A 21,677-nucleotide genomic window follows, 5' to 3' on the forward strand; every position below is an offset into this window, starting at 1 on the left:
GATGCAGCCATCCAAGAATCCTGGGGTCCAGACGGTATTCTCCCCAATTCACAGGGCAAAGGTTCCATGCCAGGACAGACAAGACAATTAGACAAAAAGCTACCACCCTGGTCAACATCCAGAGTAATGACTCAGAGATTCTGTCCAGAGGGTGAAGTAGTCCATAAGAAAAGAAAGCTCCAAAACTCTCCCCAAAGAAACTGGCTTTATTTGAGACAGACTATAGAGAAATTCAGGCCTAAGGAGGTTCTTGAAAAGTAGCTCCTCTTAATCAGGAGCAACAAACTAAACCACAGGCCAGGTAACTCACTAGTAAGAACCAGGGCAAGAGACAGCAAAGAAGAGCCTCTTCTGGGGTCAGAACAAACCACAAAGACTGGGCCTAAAAAATTACCCCAGGCCAAATTTAACTGGATCAAACTGATGAACAATTAATGCCAAGACAGTTCAAGGAGGGAAAGAATAATCTTTTCAACAAATGGTGCTGGGACAACTGGATATCCACATAAAAAGAATGAAGATGGACCCCTACTTCAACACCATTTATAAACATTAACTCAAAGTGGATCAAAGACCTAAGTGTAAGAGTTAAAAATATAAACTTTTGGGCTTCCCTGGTCGCGCAGTGGTTGAGAGGCCACCTGCCGATGCAGGGTACATGGGTTCGTGCCCGGGTCCAGGAAGATCCCACATGTCGCGAAGCGGCTGGGCCCGTGAGCCATGGCCGCTGAGCCTGCGCGTCCGGAGTCTGTGCTCCGCAACGGGAGAGGCCACAACAGTGAGAGGCCCGCGTACAGCAAAAAAATAAAAAATAAACTTTTTACAAGAAAACATAGGTATAAATCTTCATACCTTCAATTAAACAACAATTTCTTAGGTATGATACCTAAAGCACAACCAAAGAATAAAATAAATAAAGTGGACCATCAAAATGTTTAAATTCTGTGCATCAAGTGATACTATCAAGAAGTGATTTCTCCCACAAGAATGGGTCCGCAGCCTGTTAGGAACTGGGCCGCACAGCAGTAGGTGAGCAGTGGACAAGCGAGCAAAGCTTCATCTGCTGCTCCCCATCTCTCGCATTACTGCCTGAACCATCCCTCCTCCCCAGCACCGTCCACAGAAAAACTGTCTTCCACGAAACTGGTCCCTGGTGCCAAAAAGGTTGGGGACTGCTGTGATAAGGTGCTAATATCCAGAATATACAAAGAACTCTTATAATTCAACAATAAAAGGGCAAATAACCTGATTTTAAAATGGGCAAACGTTTTGAATATACACTCCTCCAAAGAAGGTGTATAAATAGCCAATAAGCACATGAAATGATGCCCAACGTCATTAGTCATTAGGGAATATGAGACACCACTTCACACCTATTAGGACAGCCAGAACCAGAAAGTCATATTATAACAAGTATTGGTGAGGATGTGGAGAAACTGGAAATCATATTATACGAGTCCCTTCATATGAAAGTCCAGAATAGGGAAATCTATAGGTAGAAAGTAAATTAGTGGTTCTTTATTTGGAAAGAGGGGGAGGGAGACTGGAAGATAGTGATAACCAAATGGTACAGGTTTCTTTTAGGTGATAAAACAGTTCTAACATCAACTGCAGTAATGGTTGCACATACCTGTGAATATACTAAAAACACTGAATTGTACACTTTAAATGGGTGAATTGTGCAGTATTTGAATTATATCTCATTAAAGCTGTTTAGAAAAAAAGAATGACGCAACGGCTACTACGCGGATGAACCTTGAAAACAGTATATTAAGTGAAAGAAGCTAGACGCAGAAGAGCACATACATTCCACATAAATGGAATAATACAGAATAGGAAAATCCATAGAGACAGAAAGTAGATTAGTATTTGCCTGGTGCTGGGGGTCAGAGGAGAATGAGGAGTAACTGCCAACAAATATTGGGTTTCTGGGCTTCCCTGGTGGCGCAGTGGTTGAGAGTCTGCCTGCCAATGCAGGGGACACGGGTTCGTGCCCCGGTCTGGGAAGATCCCACATGCCGCGGAGCGGCTGGGCCCGTGAGCCATGGCCGCTGGGCCTGCGCATCCGGAGCCTGTGCTCCGCAACGGGAGAGGCCACAACAGTGAGAGGCCCGCGTACCGAAAAAAAAAAAGGGTTTCTTTTGGGGGTGATAAAGATGTTCTAGAATTGGATAGTGGCAATAGTTGTACAACCTTGTAAATATACTAAAAACCAAGGAATTGTGCACTTTTAAAAGGTGAATTTTATGTGTGATTTATATCTCAATTCTTTAAAAAAGGTATATACACTAGAGGGTCCAAAATTAATAAAATAAAAAGTCATACGGCTTCATCAAGGACATTTGTAAAGTGAAACTACTTTTTTCTTTCCCTGTAAGTGCACAGTGGTTAAAAAAAAAAAATACAACAACTCTGAGTACAGTTGGTGCCACTCCCTCAATTCATGCTAAGATGCCAGCAGTCTTACCCACCATTGCTTTTACAACGTCAATGCAAATATCAACACAGTGAAATGAGAAATAATATCTTAGTATTATTACAAAGACAGTTTTGAAAGTGGATCCGGGACCCCCAGCAGTCCATCTTGCGAACCCTTGGACTAGACTATAATCTCTTAGAAACAGGGAACACATATTCACACACAAGGCAGCACAGTGAGTCAGAAAAGGAGCATGGATTTTTTTTGTCAGGTAGACTTAGGTTCCAATTCTAGAGCTGCCATTTAGGTTACAAGAGCTTCAATTCCCTATGCCTCAGTCTTCTGTGCTATAAAATGAGGATAACACCTACCTAACAGGGTTACTGTATGGATTAATGAGATGAAGACCTAAAGACCAACCGAAATATAACAAGTGTACAATAAATGTTAACTCCCTTCTCCATTTTGTTCCCAACAGCTAGTACAGGGCCTTGTATAGAAGACGTTCAACTGCTCAATAAATAGGTGGAATAGTTTAATTAGCTACCTAATATAGACCTATATAAGTCAAAGTTCTAGATTTAGATACAAAATATTGAGACATGTTCAAATATTTTCACAAAAAAATATATTCACTTTAGGGTAAATTTTGAACTGAAAAAATATTATTTAAAAATAGTCCAATCTTTTAAAGTATTTGCTTTGCAGGCATCTCTATAGCTCAACTACTTGAAATTCGGTTGATATAAACAATCTATGGTGACTTTATTAAACCAATATGGTGATAAAGAACATGAGTATTTTAGTCAAAGGGCCTGATTTTACATGTCTACACTACCATTTACTAGGCTGTGTGACCTTAGGCTAGTAATCCTTATGGAGATAATAATGATGCTCACAGAGTTACCCCAAAGATAAATGAGATAATACATGAGAAACACTTATAACAATGCTGACACAGAGTAAGAACTCAACAAATACTATTTTTAAGCAATTTCTCTCATTTAAATATACTCCAGTGATATTCTTTGGTAGCATTCTTAAATAGCATTCTGGCAACAAGTAATAGAAGTAAATTTAAAAAAAAAAAGAACAAGGTGCTCTTCGATAAGTTACTGATCTCAGTAACTTTTAGGTGAATGCTGATAGACCTTTTGGTTTTTTTTGTTTGTTTGTTTTGTTTTGTTTTTGCGGTACGCCGGCCTCTCACTGTTGTGGCCTCTCCCGTTGCGGAGCACAGGCTCCGGACGCGCAGCCTCAGCGGCCATGGCTCACGGGCCCAGCCACTCCGCAACATGTGGGATCTTCCCGGACCGGGGCACGAACCCATGTCCCCTGCATCAGCAGGTGGACTCTCAACCACTGCGCCACCAGGGAAGCCCCTGATACACCTTTTATGGCATAGAAGTTTTCCACTTATACCATAAACTTACTTTTCCCACCTTTCAATGGGACAATCCAAGAGATTCTAAATGATGGTAGAAATCTGTAATGCCCTAGAAAAACTATGTTTCCAAGTCAGGTTTTGGCTTAAATGTCAAATAATTCCAAAAATGGAGTTTGGGGAGATTACACAAATTTTCTTTGCACACGACGAGATCCCTACTTTCAATGTGTTAAGTGTATCTTTAAAAATACAAAAATGTCTACTGGGAAAAAACTCCAATATAACATTTAACTAAAGTAGTTTGTTTTCTGTCACCATTAAAATAATTAATGAAACAGAAGACTACAGATGAGAAGCCCAAACATTCCTGACATGAGTGTGTTTCTAACTTGAAGGACCTCATTTTGGAGTGGGGGAGAGGACATCTTTAAACAATGTTGTGTATACAGTAGACATTAAACATTTTAGTTGATAATGACCAAATGCAGCAAAATAAATAAAACACCACCTTGGCCCCAAACATGGCATATTTATGTAAACACTTCTAAGTATCTCTAGAGTACTGAAATGCCTTCAAAAGCTATGCAGAAAAGGAAAGAGCAGAGACAGAGAAAACCATTCCTGCTGAATCTAAATCTGATCTCTTTAAATTACTGTCCTGAAAAATTCCTCAGAGTTCATGATCTTTTCAATAGCACTACTCTCCCCCACCCACATACCCCAGCTCAAAAAAACGCTGCCCTAAAGGAGCCAAGAATGTACAATGGGGAAAGGACAGTCTCTGGAATAAATGCTGCTGTGAAAACTGGACAGCCACATGCAAAAGAATTAAACTGGGCCACCACCTTACACCAAACACAAAAATCAACTCAAAATGGATTAAAGACTTGAATGTAAGACCTGAAACCATAAAACTCCGAGAAGAAAACACAGGCGGTAAGCTCCGTGACACTGGCTTTGGCAATTACATTTTTGGATTTGACACCAAAAGCAAAGACAACAAAAGCAAAAATAAGTAAGTGGAACTACACCAAAACTATCAATAAAAAGCTTCTTTCTGCAAAGCAAAGGAGACTACCAACAAATTGAAAAGGCAACCTACTGAATGGGAGAAAATGACTGCAAATCACATCTCTGATAAGGAGTTAATATTCAAAATATATAAAGAACTCATTCAACTCAATAGTAAAAAAAAAAAAAAAGGGCAAAAAAAAAACTGATTAAAAAAAGGGCGTTATTGGAATAGACATTATTCCAAAGAAGACATATAGATGGCCAACAAGTACATGAAAAGATGCTCAACATCACTAATTATCAGGGAAATGCAAATCAAATCCACAATGAGACATCACCTCACACCTGTCAGAATGCCCATCATCAAAAAATTAAGAAATAACAGGTACTGGTGAAGATGTGGAGAAAAGAGAACCCTAGTGCTCTGCTGGTGGGAATGTAAATTGGTGCAGCCACTGTGGAAAACAGTATGGAGGTTCCCCTAAAAATTAAAAGCAGAACATATGATCCAGCAATTCCATTTCTGGGTATTTATCCAAAGAAAACAAAAACACTAACTTGAAAAGATACATACACCCTCATGTTCACTGCAGCAATTTTTGCAATAGCCAAGACATGGAAACACCTAAGTGTCCATCAATGGATGAGTGGATAAAGAAAATGTGGTAAAAATATACAATGGAATATTACTCAGCCATAAAAAAGAATGAAATCTTGCCATTTGTGACAACATGGATGGACCCTGAGGGCATTATGCTAAGTGAAATAAGTCAGAGAGAGAAAGAGAAATACCATATGATCTCACTTACATGTGGAATCTTTAAAAAACAGAACAAAACAAAAAAGCAAGCTTACAGATACAAAGAACAGGTTGGCAAGTGTCAGAAGTGGGATGAAAGGGTGAGTGAAATGGCTAAAGGGAGTCAAAAAGTACAAACTTCCAGTTATAAAAGAAATAAGTCAAGGGATGTAATGTACAGCAATGGTGACTGTAGTTAATACTGTGCTGCATATTTGAAAGTCACTAAGAGAGTAAATCTTAAAAGTTCTCATCACAAGAAAAAAAATCTGTAACTATGTGTGGTGACAGATGTTAACTAGACTTACTGAGGTGTTCATTTCACAATATATACAGATATCGAATCATTATGTTGTGCACCTGAAACTAATGTAATGTTATATGTCAATTACACCTCAATTTTAAAAAACACAAAACTGCTGCTGGGGAAAGTCTAACTTGAAAACTCATTCTAAAATATAAAAACTCAATCATTTCTTGGAAAAAAGTGAAACTAGGAAGGGAAGATTTTCTATACTAAACAGAAGAGATCCTAGTCACATCCTTACCTCTAAGAATGACAGGAAGGAAACTGTTATTGTTAGGGAGACTATCCAGAGCCAAGTCTGCTACTTAAAAGATAAAAACTGAGGAATTCTCGAGTCTCATAAAGGCATGCATATCTTGTGCTATTTCTCTAAGGTTTGTTTAAGATGAGCAGCTAAAATAATTATCATCATCTATCCCCCCACTCCATTGTTCAGTTGCAAAAAGTTCTACTCTAAAGAGTTCAGAAGTACACTTCCATCTGGTGATTTACACTTTCTTATTATATACAGTAAATGTTTATAAAAAATAATATTAATAACAAATAAACTTTGAAGTCATTAATGTCATTAGTGCCTGCCAATATCATACTAGTTGACAGCCTTCCTTAGACTCAAAATGTGTGAAAGAACATCTGAAGGGAGCCCTGTGACCCTTCCTAAGCAGCATTCTCACACCACTACTAAAACACACAGGTGCTGTCATAGATGAAAAGCTAAGTCCTAACTATAAAACATAAAAACCCGTGCACATTTTATAAGAACTCAACCATGCCAATAACTAATGTGCTATTGTATAATGCTACAGTGTTGATCAAGCATATTTCAATCAAGGAAAAAAATATCAAAATATGGATATGAGGATTTTAAAATAAAAATATGAAATAACCCATAGCACTTACAATTTCTGCACTTCTTCAAAAACTAATGTTCATGACCATTAGGATGAATCATTTCTATGAATATAAATAAGAAAACATTTGAGGAAAAATGTGTAGGCTGACAGATTTTTTTTTTAAACCAATGCTGTATGATTTTTTTCACTTTTATTTTTTATTTTTAGTTGTGAAAGAATTTAAAATACAGAAAAGTGTAATATAACAAACTCAAATATAACAATTATAACATACTGCTGTATTGGCTTCAGAATTTTTTTTTGCTGTACGCAGGCCTCTCACTGTTGTGGCCTCTCCCATTGAGTACAGGCTCCGGAGGTGCAGGCTCAGCGGCCATGGCTCACAGGCACAGCCGCTCCGCGGCATGCGGGATCTTCCCAGACCGGGACACGAACCCGTGTCCCCTGCATCGGCACGCGTACTCTTAACCACTGTGCCACCAGGGAAGCCCCAGAATTTTTTATGAAATAGAAAACTGGAGGTAACTTGGTTTCCCTGCTCATTCCACTGTGTGCTCTGCCCCGTCAAAAGTAACAATCCTGCTGAAATTAATACATCTTCTTCTAATCCATATTTTTTTAATTAATTAATTTATTTATTTTGGCTGCCTTGGGTCTTTGTTGCTGCACGCAGGCTTTCTCTAGTTGCGGTGAGTGGGGGCTACTCTTCGTTGCGGTGCACGGGCTTCTCATTGCGGTGGCTTCTCTTGTTGCGGAGCACAGGCTCTAGGCATGCAGGCTTCAGTAGTTGTGGCACGCGGGCTTTAGAGCACAGCCTCAGTAGTTGTGGCACATGGGCTTAGTTGCTCCGCAGCATGTGGGATCCTCCAGGACCAGGGCTCGAACCCGTGTCCCCTGCACTGGCAGGCGGATTCTTAACCACTGTGCCACCAGGGAAGCCCCTAATCCATCTTTTTTAAAAATAAATTTGCAGCATATGTATGGATCCACAGACAACACAGATTATTTTATTTTGTTTTTAACAATCAAGTGGTATCACATTTAACTTTTTATAACTTGCTTTCTTTTTTTCTCAACAAAATGTTTCCAGGATTTATATATGTAGACACAGGTGAACCTGGTTTGTCGTTCTGACTGTATAACAATAATAAATTGCATTAAAATACTACTGCTTTATTATCCATTCCTCTGTAGTTGGATAATTTGTTTCTAAATTTTTCCTATTACAAATTTGACTGAAATAAAAATGCTTGTACATGTTTCCTTTTGCATATGTAACTCTGTAGAGTTATATATCCCTTTAACTGCTGGTTCATAGGATATATTTATTTTCAACTTCACAAAATCTTGCCAAAAATTACACATCCTTCTACAGTGTATTAGGGTTTCTCTTCCCCACAGCCTTGTTAACAACTGGTAGTATTAAACTTTAGATACTTCTGCACAATCGAAGTGTGTGAAATAGTATCTCATTATTTGAGAATGAGCCAATTTTTATAGCTTTATTAGACAAATGTGCTTTCTCTTTTGTAATGTTTCTATTTCTAGATCATTACATATATGAAATACACAACTTACTCCTTTCCCATGTTCACCCATAGAGTCATATACTACAGAATTTTAAATTTCACATTCAATCTTTCAATAAAACAGAATTTTTCGTTATAATTAGGATTTTCAAGTTGGCCTTTAGAAAAAGGATGATATATGCTATCTTTAATAAAAGCATCCCATGTGTTAGAATTTCACACAGCTCTATCCAGCAAAAAAAGATATCTTACCCATAAACAGATAATTTAGTCCTTTAAAAAAAATAATAATAGAACAGCATTACTGGGATATAATTCACATACCATAAAATTCACCCTTTTAAAGTGGACAATCAGTGGTCTTTGGTATATTCACAAAGCTGTGCATCCATCCCCACTATCTAATTCCAGAACATTTTCATCACCCTAAAAAGAAACTTCACACCTGTTAGTAGTCACTCTCTATTTCCCCCTCCTCCCGCACCCAGCAACCACTAATCTACTTTCTATAGAGAAATTCATCAATTTACTCTTATTCATAGTCTAAAAAATGTCCCTAGGTCACTTCCTTTAATTTAGCCACAGAATAAAGCTTTTAACTCTTACACACACACACACACACACACACACACACACACACACACACACACACACACACACACACACACACACACACACACACACCCCCTGTGATGCAAGGCAGTCTAATCTAACATTGACTTCCTTAGAAAAAGTCACGATTTGTTCACAGATCAGGGTAAACCTACCTAACAACATATGAATACCATAAGTTCCTTTTAGACTATATTTGCCCAAAACTCAGTTCATTGTGTTATAGAGACACACAGCATGCACATCACTGTTCTTACTGTTTGAAAAAAGGCTGACGGTAATCTGGCTATGAGTACATGGGGGTGAGCTGAACACAGTACAGTGCCCTTCATTAGGCACTGCAATGGTAAGTGCCTCACTGGACTAAAGCAGCTAATAGATTTTAGGGCACATGTTCTATCTCTTTTACCAAATGAGGTAAAAAGCCTTTAACAAATAGGGCTGTGCAAGAGCCTGAAGACTCTGAGTGCCACCAAACAATTCTACTCATTAAAACACCAGAATCTTGTTTTACCTACTTTCATAGGACGTTAATGGATGTCCACCAATCTTCCTGATAACTTGAAAGCAAATATAGTCACAGGACAGCTCACTAGCATCTCAGAGAAAGCTACAATGTTTGATGAAAAACAAAAGGTGTAATAAGGAAACCTTAGCTCCCTATGTAACAGCAGTGGCAAACAGGGCGGTCATAACTTTGGTATCTTTATCTTTTCTGGTGCTGAATTCTCCTGCAAAACTGCCTCAGGATGTAAGTGGAGGGTTTCCCACTCTCAAAGCAATGAATTCTCCAGCTTTACCTCTGGCTGAATTACGTACCTCTGGCTGAATTACGTACACTCCAGGCACAAAACATAATACAAAGAGAATGGCGCAAGAAATGAGCCTTGTGACTCAAGGAAAACATAGTAAAGCAGAGCCCAAAAGACTCTTTAAAGCAGATCATACAATCGTGACTACAGAGCAATTCACAGAAAGTGCACAGGAAGGAACTGCTTATCTACATTTTTCACCCCCCAGGAGTATATATAATTATTTGTTATCTGCTGTATTTTATATGTTTACACTATTTTATAACCACAATTCTGGAAATAGTCCCATCAAGTGTGATAAATTAAAACTTATTTTCCTCCTTCTAGGCATTCAGATTCAGGATGGCTGAGTAGAGAAAGAGACTCTTTGTCTCAAAACCTTGTCAAACAGTGGTAGAATTGGTGAATTTTAGGGTTTGAAGAAATCTACAGTATTCAATGATTTCAGATGATGAAGAAACTAAAGCTCAGAAGAGTTATAAGCAATCTGCTCAATGTTACCAAATGAATTAGTGGCAAAGCCAGGAGGAGAACCCCAACCTGCTGACTCCCAACTCAGCATTTCCACACTACCATATTCATTTTCTGTAAACAAATGATGAAACAGGTATGGAGGATTCTGGGATATTTGATTCAGCACGCTATCCTGTCTTTTAAAATGTGAAATCTCGGGCTTCCCTGGTGGCGCAGTGTTTGGGAGTCCGCCTGCTGATGTAGGGAACAAGGGTTCATGCCCCAGTCCAGGAAGATCCCACATGCCGCAGAGCGGCTGGGCCCGTGAGCCATGGCCGCTGAGCCTGTGCGTCCAGAGCCTGTGCTCCGCCAACGGGAGAGGCCACAACAGTGAGAGGCCGGCGTACCGCAAAAAAAATAAATAAATAAAATAAAATAAAATAAAATAAAATGCGAAATCTGCTCTCGTATTGGCTTACCACTCCCTCTCCAAAAGAAGTTACAACAAAATGAAGAGCAGCTACCATCTCTGCCAATCTGAAAGGAAGAGTAGATACAAAAAGGGGCCAAGTGATACACTGGAATTAAACTGAATACAGCAGGACTGTGAGAACAGCAAATGAGCAAAGAGGGATGAGAAGATTCTGTTTAAGCCTCAACGCTACTGAGCAAGAGGGCTCCATGATATAACTTGTTCTAGATGTATGAAATCGGTGATTACCTTAACTTTTAATTTTTAAATTTTTATTAAACTATATAAGCCTTTAAAAAAACATATAGGCTAGATTTATAACAAAAAGCAATAGTCAGTGGGATACTGTGACCGGAATAACATTTTAAAATCATCATTCAGGGAATTCCCTGGCAGTCCAGTGGTTATTAGGACTCCGCACTTTCACTGCCGAGGGACTGGGTTCAAGCCCTGACTGGGGAACTAAGATCACCCCCGCAAAAAAAAAAAAAATTAAAAAAAATAAAATCATCATTCAGACAGTGGAAAGGAGAACAGAGCTGGATGGGGGTAGAACATGAGAGGAAACAGGGATTGCAATTAGGAGGCTACTGGAGAAGTCTAAGAGAGAAATGAAGGTGGCTTAGACAAGAGCAGTAGTGGAGCAGATAGTCAAATAGTCAGATTTGGTTATTTCTGGGATGCAAGGATGGTTCAACATACACAAATCAATTAATATGATACACTGTGTTAACATAATGAAGAATAAAAATCACATGATCATCTCAATAGATGAAGAAAAAGCATTTGATAAAATCCAACACTCTTTCATGATTAAATTAAAAGCTCAACAGGGCTTCCCCAGTGGCGCAGTGGTTGAGGGTCCGCCTGCCGATGCAGGGGACACGGGTTCGTGCCCCGGTCCGGGAAGATCCCACATGCTGCGGAGCAGCTGGGCCCGTGAGCCATGGCCACTGAGCCTGCGCATCCAGAGCCTGTGCTCCGCAATGGGAGAGGCCACAGCAGTGAGAGGCCCGCATACCGCAAAAAAAAAAAAAGCTCAACAAACTAGGAATAAATGGAAATTACCTCAACATAACAAAAGCCATATAGAAAAACCCCATAGCTAACATCATACTCAACAGTGAAACACTGAAACTGGACACTAAGATCAGGAACAAGGCAAGGATGCCCACTCTCACCATTTCTAATTAAAAGAGTACTCAGCCAAAGCAATTAGGCAAGGAAAAATAAATAAATAAAAGGCATCCAAATCAGAAAGGAAGAAGTAAAACTGTTCCTGTTTACAGACATGTTTTTATATATAGAAAACCCTGAAGACTCCACAAAAAAACCCCAAACTATTAGAACTAACAAATTCAGTAAAGTTGCAGGATACAAAAATCAACATACACTAATAAACTATCTAAAAAGGAAGTTAAGGAAAGAATCCCATTTACAATATAGCATCAGAAAGAATAAAACAATAAGAAACAAATTTAACTAAGGAAGTGAAAGACTTGTACACTGAAAACAATAAAACACTGACAAAAGAAATTAAAGATACAAACAAATGGAAAGATGTCTCATGTTCATGGACTGGAAGACTTAATACTGTTTAAATGTCCACACTACCCAAAGAGATAACAGATTCAATGCAATCCCTATCTAAATCCCAATGGTATTTTTTATAGAAAGAGAAAAAACAATTCTAAACTTCATACTGAACCACAAAAGACACCAAACAGCCAAAACAATCTTGAAAAAGAATAAAGCTGGAGGTATCACACTTCCTGATTTCAAAATATATTATAAAGCTACAGTGATTAAAACAGTATATGGTAGTGGCATAAAGGCAGGCAAACAGATTAGTGGAATAGAATAGAGAGCTGAAAAATAAATCCACTGGGGACTTCCCTGGTGGCGCAGTGGTTAAGAATCTGCCTGCCAATGCAGGGGACATAGGTTCGAGCCCTGATCCAGGAAGATCCCACATGTCGCGGAGCAACTAAGTCCGTGCACCACAACTACTGAGCCTGCGCTCTAGAGCCTGAGAGCCACAACTACTGAGCCCGTGTGCCACAACTTCGGAAGCCCGCGCACGTAGAGCCTGTGCTCCACAACAAGAGAAGCCACCACAATAACATGACTGCACACTGCAACGAAGAATAGCCCCCTCTCGCTGCAACTAGAGAAAGCCCGCACGCAGCAACGAAGACCAAACACAGCCAAAAATAAAAATAAATAAATTTATTTTTAAAAAAAAGCACAGGCAACAAAAGCAAAAATAGACAAATGGGACTACATTCAGCCCTTTGTATCTGTGGGCTCTGCATCCTCAGATTCAACCAACTGTTGATGGAAAAAATTCAGGAAAAAAAATCCCAGAAAGTTCCCAAAAGCAAAACTTGAATTTGCCATGCAAGCAACTATTTAGATAGCATTTATATTGCATTAGGTAATATAAGTAATCTAGAGATGATTTAAAGTATACGGGAGAATGTGTGTAGGTTATATGCAAATGTTATACCATTTTATATAAGAGACTTGAACACTGCGGATTTTGGTATCTGTTGGGCACCTGGAACAAATTCCCCACAGATACTGAGGGATGACTGTATACTAGACTAAAAAACTTCTGCACAGCAAACAATCAACAGGGGAAAAAGGAAACCTACAGAATGAGAGAAAAATATTTGCATAGGGGGTTGCAAATATCTGATAGGGGGTTAATTTCCTAAATACATAAGGAATTCTTACAATTCAATACCAAAAAAACCAATAACCCAACTTAACATGGGCAAAGGACTTGAATAGACATTTCTCTAAAGAAGACATACAAATGGTCAACAGTATATGAAAAAATGCTCAATATCAACCAATCATCAGGAAAACGCAAACTAAAACCACAATAAGCTATCACCACATACTGTCAGGATGGCTATTATTAAAAAAAAAAAAAAAAAGACAAGTGTTGGAGAGGATGTGGAGAAACTGGAACCCTCATACACTGTTGGTGGGAATGCAACGGTACAGCCATTATGGAAAACGGCATGTAGGTTCCTCGAAAAAAATTAAAAATAGAACTACCATATGATACAGCAATCCCACTTCTGGATATTTTTCCAAAATAACTGAAGTTGGTATTTCAAAGAGATATTAGACATGTTCAATGCACCACTATTCACAACAGCCAAGATGTGGAAACAACCTAATGGATTAATGAACTTTAAAAAGGTGATACAGGGACTTTCCCGGTGGTCCAGTGGTTAAGACTCTGCGATTCCAGCGCAGGGCTGGTCGGGAAACTAGGATCCCACGTGCTGCACAGCATGGCCAAAATAATTAATTAATTTAAATAAATTAAAAGGTGATATATATATATATACACACACACACACACACACACACACAATGGGATATTATTCAACCTTAAAAAAGAAGGAAACCCTATAATATGCAACAATACAGATGAACCTTGAAGACATTATGCGAGGTGAAATAAGCCAGTCACAGAAGCACAAATAGCACATGATTCCACTCATATGAGGTATCAAGATCGTCAAACTCATAGAATAGAATGGTGGTTACCAGGGACTAGGGGGGAAGGTTAAAGAGGACTAGGCTAATCAACGGGTATAAAATTTCAGTTTTGTGTGCAAGATGAATAAGTTCTAAAGATATGCTGTACAACATTGTGCACACAGATATTATTATTGTATTGTACACTTAAAAAATCTGTTAAGAGGGTACATCTCATTTTAAGTGTTCTTACCATTATGATTTTTAAAAAGTTTTTTTAAAGAAAAGATATAGTCATAATTGGGATATATTTTAAAACTTGGGTTAGAATCGCATGAATGTATACCCTAAAGCAGTATTTTTCATGTTGCAATTTGTAATACACTGGTCATGAAATCAATTTAATAGACCAAGGTCAGCATTTTGAACTAAATAAAATAGAAACTATCAGAATGTAGTAAGGGTATTATTTCATGAAACTTTTGTTTCAGATATCTATGTACTTATTGTATAACTGGATTCTAATATAAAATATGTCTCCAATTATGAGTCACAGTCCAAAAAAATTTGTGAAATTTTCCGTAGGAAGTTGAGAGCACTTACCTTCCCTAAAATTTTTGTCAAAGTTCTACATTAGGTTCAAATGAAACAAGCTACAACAAGTTCAAATACATACCTAATATAATCTCCTTGATCTGCCAAAAAAATACATCATTTGGTCTTTTTAAAAAGAAAGAAAGAAAAAACAGCACAGGCAATATTCAAGCATCACTGGAATGCCAAGCACAAATTATGTTATTTCTACTAACCATGGAGATATACAGATTACTAAAGGAATATAATGCCAATTTTCTTTAACCACTAAACCATTCTAACCATTCAAGTACTCCTAATTTTAGGGATGAGACACCACCAATGCACATTCATAATGGCACTGCTTTCAGAATTTTCAGGAAAAAATCTTACTCTCCCAAATAAGAAAATACGCCTACTTCTCCTTGAAGGATTCAGAGGTTATATACTACAGCTCTGAAAGATTCTTTCATAAAATTTCCTGCCTTAAGCAATAACCTTTTATTAAATAACTGAGATAAAATAAAACATTATCTACCAATTCGTCAAGTCCTTAGGTTCAATTAGCTGAGTCTCTCAACAGCAACAATATTGCCATTTTGGGTGGGTAATTCTTTGTTTTGGACTGTTATCTTGATCCCTGCCCACCAAATGCGAGTGGCATATCTCCTCCCTCCCCTAACAGTCACTGTAACAACCAAAAACGCCTCCATACTTTTCCAAATACCCTCTAGAGATATGGTACCTCTCCAATTGAGAACCACTGAAAAATGTAGATGATTCTCCTTAGTTCAACTGATTGCCACATAATAAATTATGGCCTCCAACTCAGGGCAGAAAGGTCAGGCAGCTATCAGTTCCTGGAATTTACCCATTTCCAAGGAAGCATTAAGATCAAGCAGTCTGAAGTAGAAAGAATATTTACCACCTTTTTCCTAGCACTAGGCAGTCCCTGGCTGCTATTTTCCAAGCGGGATACAGCAAATGTAGACATTTAAGGGGGGAAAAAAAAAGGTTAACATATGGATTCTACGTTAAAAGTGAATCTACATTTCCCCCAAGTTTCATGAAGAAAGGATGGGACAGAGAGAATTACAGAAAAAATGTCTAAGATTATTTCCTTGAACAAAGTCTCCAGGTACATTTACATGTTTATATATATATGTGCAGTGCACAGGCTTAAGGGAAAAGTCAATGAATAATATGTAACAAGTCTCATCAGACTGAGAAGAATATATAACACTTACTAAACACATGTGACCAGAAACAGTGCCAAATGCTTATTTAACACCTGCAGCAAGCTTATAAGAGGAGAAACTGAGGGACTTCCCTGGTGGCGCAGTGGTTAAGAACCCACCTGCCAATGCAGGGGACACAGGTCAGAGCCCTGGTCTGGGAAGATCCCACATGCCGTGGAGCAACTAAGCCCGTGCGCCACAACTACTGAGCCTGAGCTCTAGAACCCGCGTGCCACAACTGCTGAGCCCACGTGCCACACTACTGAAGCCCACGTGCCTAAAGTCCATGCTCCACGACAAGAGAAGCCACTGCAATGAGAAGCCCATGCACCGCAACGAAGAGTAGCCCTCGCTCACTACAACTAGAGAAAGCCTGCATGCAGCAACGAAGACCCAATGCAGCCAAAAATAAAATAACATAAAATAAATAAGTTTGTAAAAAAAAAAAAGAGATCATCTAGTGACTAAGTGGCTAAGCCAGGAGTCACACCCAGATCAACTCCAGAGCCCTCACCAAGAGTTATATTGTTTCAAGGCACAAATAAGAACACAGGAGGAGGGGACTTTAAGAGCAGGAAAGAACTTATCTGAAAACTATGAAAAATGTTAATACACTAAAGTTAACTATGAAAAGGTTATCAGCAAAAATTCCTGTGACCCAAGAAAAATTCAATTTTCATCCCAAGGCTCTTAAGCAATCATATTTAAACTCTGCACTTAAAAGTTCACATTACAAAGAAGCTCAAATTAAATGAACTCTGAACTCCATTTTGTACGTGCTGCCTTGCACATAATACTCAATTTTTAAACTGTTAGCCTGCTTAATTGTTCCTTAAGAGGCATTTCTATTTTGACAACCACATGGTACTTCATTACTTCAAGAGATATCAAAAGGGGCTTCCCTGGAGGCGCAGCGGTTAAGAATCGGCCTTCCAATGCAGAGGACACAGGTTTGAGCCCTGGTCTGGGAAGATCCCACATGCTGTGGAGCAACTAAGCTCGTGAGCCACAACTACTGAGCCTGCACTCTAGAGCCCACGAGCCACAACTACTGAAGCCCGTGCACCTAGAGCCCGTGCTACGCAACAAGAGAAGCCACCGCAATGAGAATACCACGCACCGCAACGAAGAGTAGTCCCTGCTCACCGCAACTACAGAAAGCCCGCGTGCAGCAACGAAGACCCAACGCAGCCAAAAATAAATAAATAAAATAAATACATTTAATAAAAAGACATCAAAAGGAAATAACTGTTATTACCCTAACTGATTATATTTTACAAAGGGGAAAAGGCAACTTTACAATGGATAAATCTGGCACATAGAAACTTAACCAAAAGTGAGATTTAACATCACTGAAAATGAAACTAACATCATGAGCCTCCTGATGTGAAGCACTAAGAAAGACAAAACATCCTGCGCACAATATTTACCCTGAAGTTATTCAAGAGGAAGCAGATAAATTCAAACTGAGGGATACTCTGCAAAATAACCGGTTTCCCAAAATGTCAATGTCATGAAAGACATCTCTCCCTTCCTAAAAGAGGGCTAAGGAACTATTTCAGGGTAAAAGACATGACACCGAAATGCAATGTATTTCCTGACTGAATTCTGGATTTCAAAGTTTTTAAAGTAAGCTATAAAGGACATTATTAGAACAACTAAGGAAATATGTACAATGTGGACTACATGTTAGATAATGATAATACATCAATACTGTCATTCCTGAGTGTGACAACTGTACCGTGGTTATATGAGAGACATGTCCTTATTCTTTAGAAATGAATGCTGAAATATTTAGGAGTAAAGTAATCCTTAAATGCTTCAACAATATATAAATGTGTGCATGTGTGTAGAGAGAAGGAGAGAGAACACAAAACTGTGGCAAAACATTCACAATTGGTGAATATGTACTATTCTTGACGATCACTGTACTATTCTTACCAAAATAAAAGGTTGAGGTGGAAAATAATTCAAGACACAAAGCTCAGGAACCTTAATGTAAACATTACCTAAAGAATTAAGACAGAATAACAGAACCATTCTCTATGGAAGAAGAAAGGAAAGAGAAACGAATCAAGAAGAAGTCAGGGAGTAAGATAGGAATTCAGGCCACTGCGACTCAAACCCCATCTTCCTTTCTTTATAACCCCAAGCACAAACATAGTATTGGCAGGAACCTCAACACAACCATTTCTAAAGTAAAGGCCCAGCATGCAGAAACAGTGAGTGTTCACTCACCCACCAATATTTATTAAATATATGTGTGTGTCAGACTCCATGGCAGCAACACAATAAAAATAAGAGCACAGATTCTGGAATCAGAGTGCACAGGTTTGAATCCCAGCTCTACCAAATCCCAGCTCCACTATTTGCTATTTGTGTAACTTTTAGCAAATTACTCAATCTCTTAGTGCTTTGATATCCTCATTTTTAAAGGGAAGATAATAACAGTACTTACTTCAAAGGGCTGTTTTATGTTGTGTTTTTTTTTTGCGGTACGCGGGCCTCTCACTGTTGTGGCCTCTCCCACTGCGGAGCACAGGCTCCGGACGCACAGGCTCAGCGGCCATGGCTCACGGGCCCAGCCGCTCCACGGCATGTGGGATCTTCCCAGACCGGGCACAAACCCGTGGCCCCTGCATCAGCAGCCGGACTCTCAACCACTGCGCCACCAGGGAAGCCCAGGGCTGTTTTGAAGATTAAATGACAAAATATATGTAAAATGCTAGAGTACTGCCTGTCATATATTAAACAACCCAGTAGATACTAGCTACTTTTTTTTTGTTTTTATTAGGCACTGGAGACACCAAGTCAAAGAAGATATGGTTCCTTCCCTCAGAGATTTGCAGTCTACCTGGGGAAACAAACAGAAGAATCAATGTCCGAGGGCATGTAAATCACTGAAGTTGGAACACACCCTCACACCATACACAAAAATAAACTCAAAATAGCTTAAAAACTTAAATATAAGACATGACATCATAAAACCCCTAGAAGAGAACAGAGGCAAAACATTCTCTGATATAAACCTTACTAATATTTTCTTAGGTCAGTCTCCCAAGGCAACAGAAATAAAAGCAGAGGGCTTCCCTGGTGGCGCAGTGGTTGAGAGTCCGCTTGCGATGCAGGGGACACGGGTTCGTGCCCCGGTCCGGGAAGATCCCACATGCCGCGGAGCGGCTAGGCCGCGTACCACAAAAATAAAAAAAATAAAATATGACACGAATGAACTTATTTACGAAACAAAAACAGACTCACAGACACAGAAAACAAACTTGTGGCTACCAAAGGGGAAAGGAGGTGGGGGAGGGATAAATTAAAGAGTTTAGGATTAGCAGATACAAACTACTATACATAAAATAAACAAGGTCCTACTATATAGCACAATGAACTATATTCAATATCCTGTAATAAACCGTAATGGAAAAGAAAAATAAATTTCTGTAAAGAATAAATCCACAGGACTTCCCTGGCGGTGCAGTGGTTAAGATTCCGCTTGCCAATGCAGGGGACATGGGTTCAAGCCCTGGTCCGGGAAGATCCCACATACTGCAGAGCAACTAAGCCCGCGAGCCACAACTACTGTGCCCTCGTGCCACAACTACTGAAGCCCGCGCGCCTACAGCACGTGCTCCGCAACAAGAGAAACCACCGCAATGAGAAGCCCGTGCACTGCAACGAAGAGTAGCCCCCACTCGCCGCAACTAGAGAAAGGGCGCGTGCAGCAACAAAGACCCAACACAGCCAAAAATAAATAAATAAAATTAATTAATTTTAAAAAGTAAAATATTTTTAAAAAGCATAAATCCAATGCTATATTTGCATAATTTAAAAAAAAGATTCAATGTCCAGAGAACAGTGTGATAAGCATTATGTAAAAGTATGCACTTACAGTAAAGGTACTATAAGAGCAGAGAGAAAGGGTGTTTAATAAAATAAAAGATAATAAAAAGTTTACCACAAATGGGACCAGAGCTGACTTCTGAAGAATAAGTAGTCATTTCCCATGGAAAGAGAGTGATTAACCATTCTAGAAGCTTTAAAATCTTAATGGGAAAAAGCCTAACATCAGTTGAGGTTAGGCTAACAAGAATGAAAAGTGTGGCAAGAAAAAAAAGGAAGGCAGGAGCCAGATCATAAAATGGCCTGTGTGTTAGGCTGAGTTTGAACTTTATCCTGAAAGCAACGCACAGCCACACAAGACACAGACGTAGAGAAGTGATGTGCTTAAATCTCCATGTCAGAAAGATCACTTGGATAGTAAAGTGGAAGGCAAATTAAAGAGGTGGCAAGTCAAGAGGCAGGGAGACTGGTTAGAATTCTACTGCAATAATACAGAGGGATAAAAAAATATAGGCTTCAACCTGTAAGTATACAGCCAAGAAATATGAAAACATGCATTCACACAAAAACTTGTGCACAAATGGCCATAGCAGCATTAGTCATAATAGCCGACGAGTACAAACAACCCAAATGTCCATCAACTAATACACTTATTTTTAAAACGTAGTATATCCATACAATGGAATATTATTCATTCATAAAAAGGAATGAAGTACTGATATATGCTACAATACAGATGACCCCTGAAAACATTATGCTAAGTGAAAGAAGCCAGTAACAAAGTAGCACACATTTTATGACTGCATTTATATGAACTGTCCAGAATGGGCAATCTATCGAATTACAGAGTAGGTTAGGGGTTGTATTACAGCTGGGGGAGAAGGGAGAGGCTGAGAGGAGGGAGGGAATAGGGAATGACTGCTAATATCTATGGGGTTTCTTCGAGGGATGATGAAAATGTTCTAAAACTGTGGTGATGGTTGTACAACTCTATGAATATACTAAAACTACAAAATTGTATATTTTATTTGGGCGACTTGTATGGTATCTGAATTATATCCCAGTAAAGCTGTTTTTTTAAAAACAAAATAGGCCTAAAGTGAGGTGGTAACAGGAGGGGTCTAAGTTATTTCCCAGGTCTCTAACACAAGTAATATGAATGAAGAAATGATTTATGTTGCACTCACAGATACAGGAGATAAACAGGTGCAGGAGGTGGTGGAGGTGGGGAGAGGTAGATAAGTTTGGACATGTTAAGTTTAAGGCACCTACGGAACGAACACCCATATGGAGATGCCCAGGAGGCAGCTGGATCAATAGGTGGTCTAGCACTTGTTAGAGGTCTGGGGTGAAGGAATTACTTAGAAATCAACAGCAAATAAGCAGTGACTGAAACCACAGGTTTTGATGCAGAGATCCTCAAAGAATGTAGACAGTGATGAGAGCTAAAGTCTACAACCAAGACTAGAGAGACCTAGGGGGTATCAACAACGGAGAGCTAAGCAGGGAACAAGAAGCTTACCAAAGATGCTGAGAAGCAGCAGCCAAAGAGGAAGGAGGGAAGAATACGATCTTCTGCGGACAGACATCCTTGAGAAAATAAAATCCTAAACAGTGCCAAATGCCTCAGAGGAGTCCTGCCCCTAGCAATGCCTGGCACACCGAAGGTGCTCAATAAATACCTGATGAACCAATTAATGTAGAGAAAGAAGTATTCACTGATTTGGCATATGGACAAAATAGTGACTGGTGACTTCAGTGAGACCACAGGGTACCTAAATGCAAATTCATAAAGGGTGCCTTCTTTGGGTGGGCACACAGATTGATAAGCAGGTCTCAGGGTGGACTTCAGCCCCCCACACAC

General features: G+C 39.2%; 1 protein-coding gene across 6 annotated transcripts in view; it reads right to left on the reverse strand.

Annotated features, from left to right (window-relative positions):
* Positions 1-21,677, reverse strand: part of MRTFA (myocardin related transcription factor A) — a 199,576-nt gene that overhangs the window by 141,982 nt on the left and 35,917 nt on the right. For 4 of the 6 annotated variants that reach the window (XM_049693909.1, XM_049693908.1, XM_049693910.1 and 1 more), the window contains exon 3: positions 18,429-18,820. In XM_049693909.1, the coding sequence (XP_049549866.1) occupies positions 18,429-18,569 (141 nt within the window). In that variant the 5' untranslated portion in view covers positions 18,570-18,820. Of the gene's footprint in view, positions 1-8,633; positions 8,655-18,428; positions 18,825-21,677 lie in introns of those variants that run through there. The other 2 variants (XM_049693907.1, XM_033404933.2) reach the window with 2 other exon arrangements.

This window comes from Orcinus orca, chromosome 11 (assembly GCF_937001465.1).
Source record: "Orcinus orca chromosome 11, mOrcOrc1.1, whole genome shotgun sequence".
In the NCBI taxonomy this organism is placed as follows: domain Eukaryota; kingdom Metazoa; phylum Chordata; class Mammalia; order Artiodactyla; family Delphinidae; genus Orcinus; species Orcinus orca.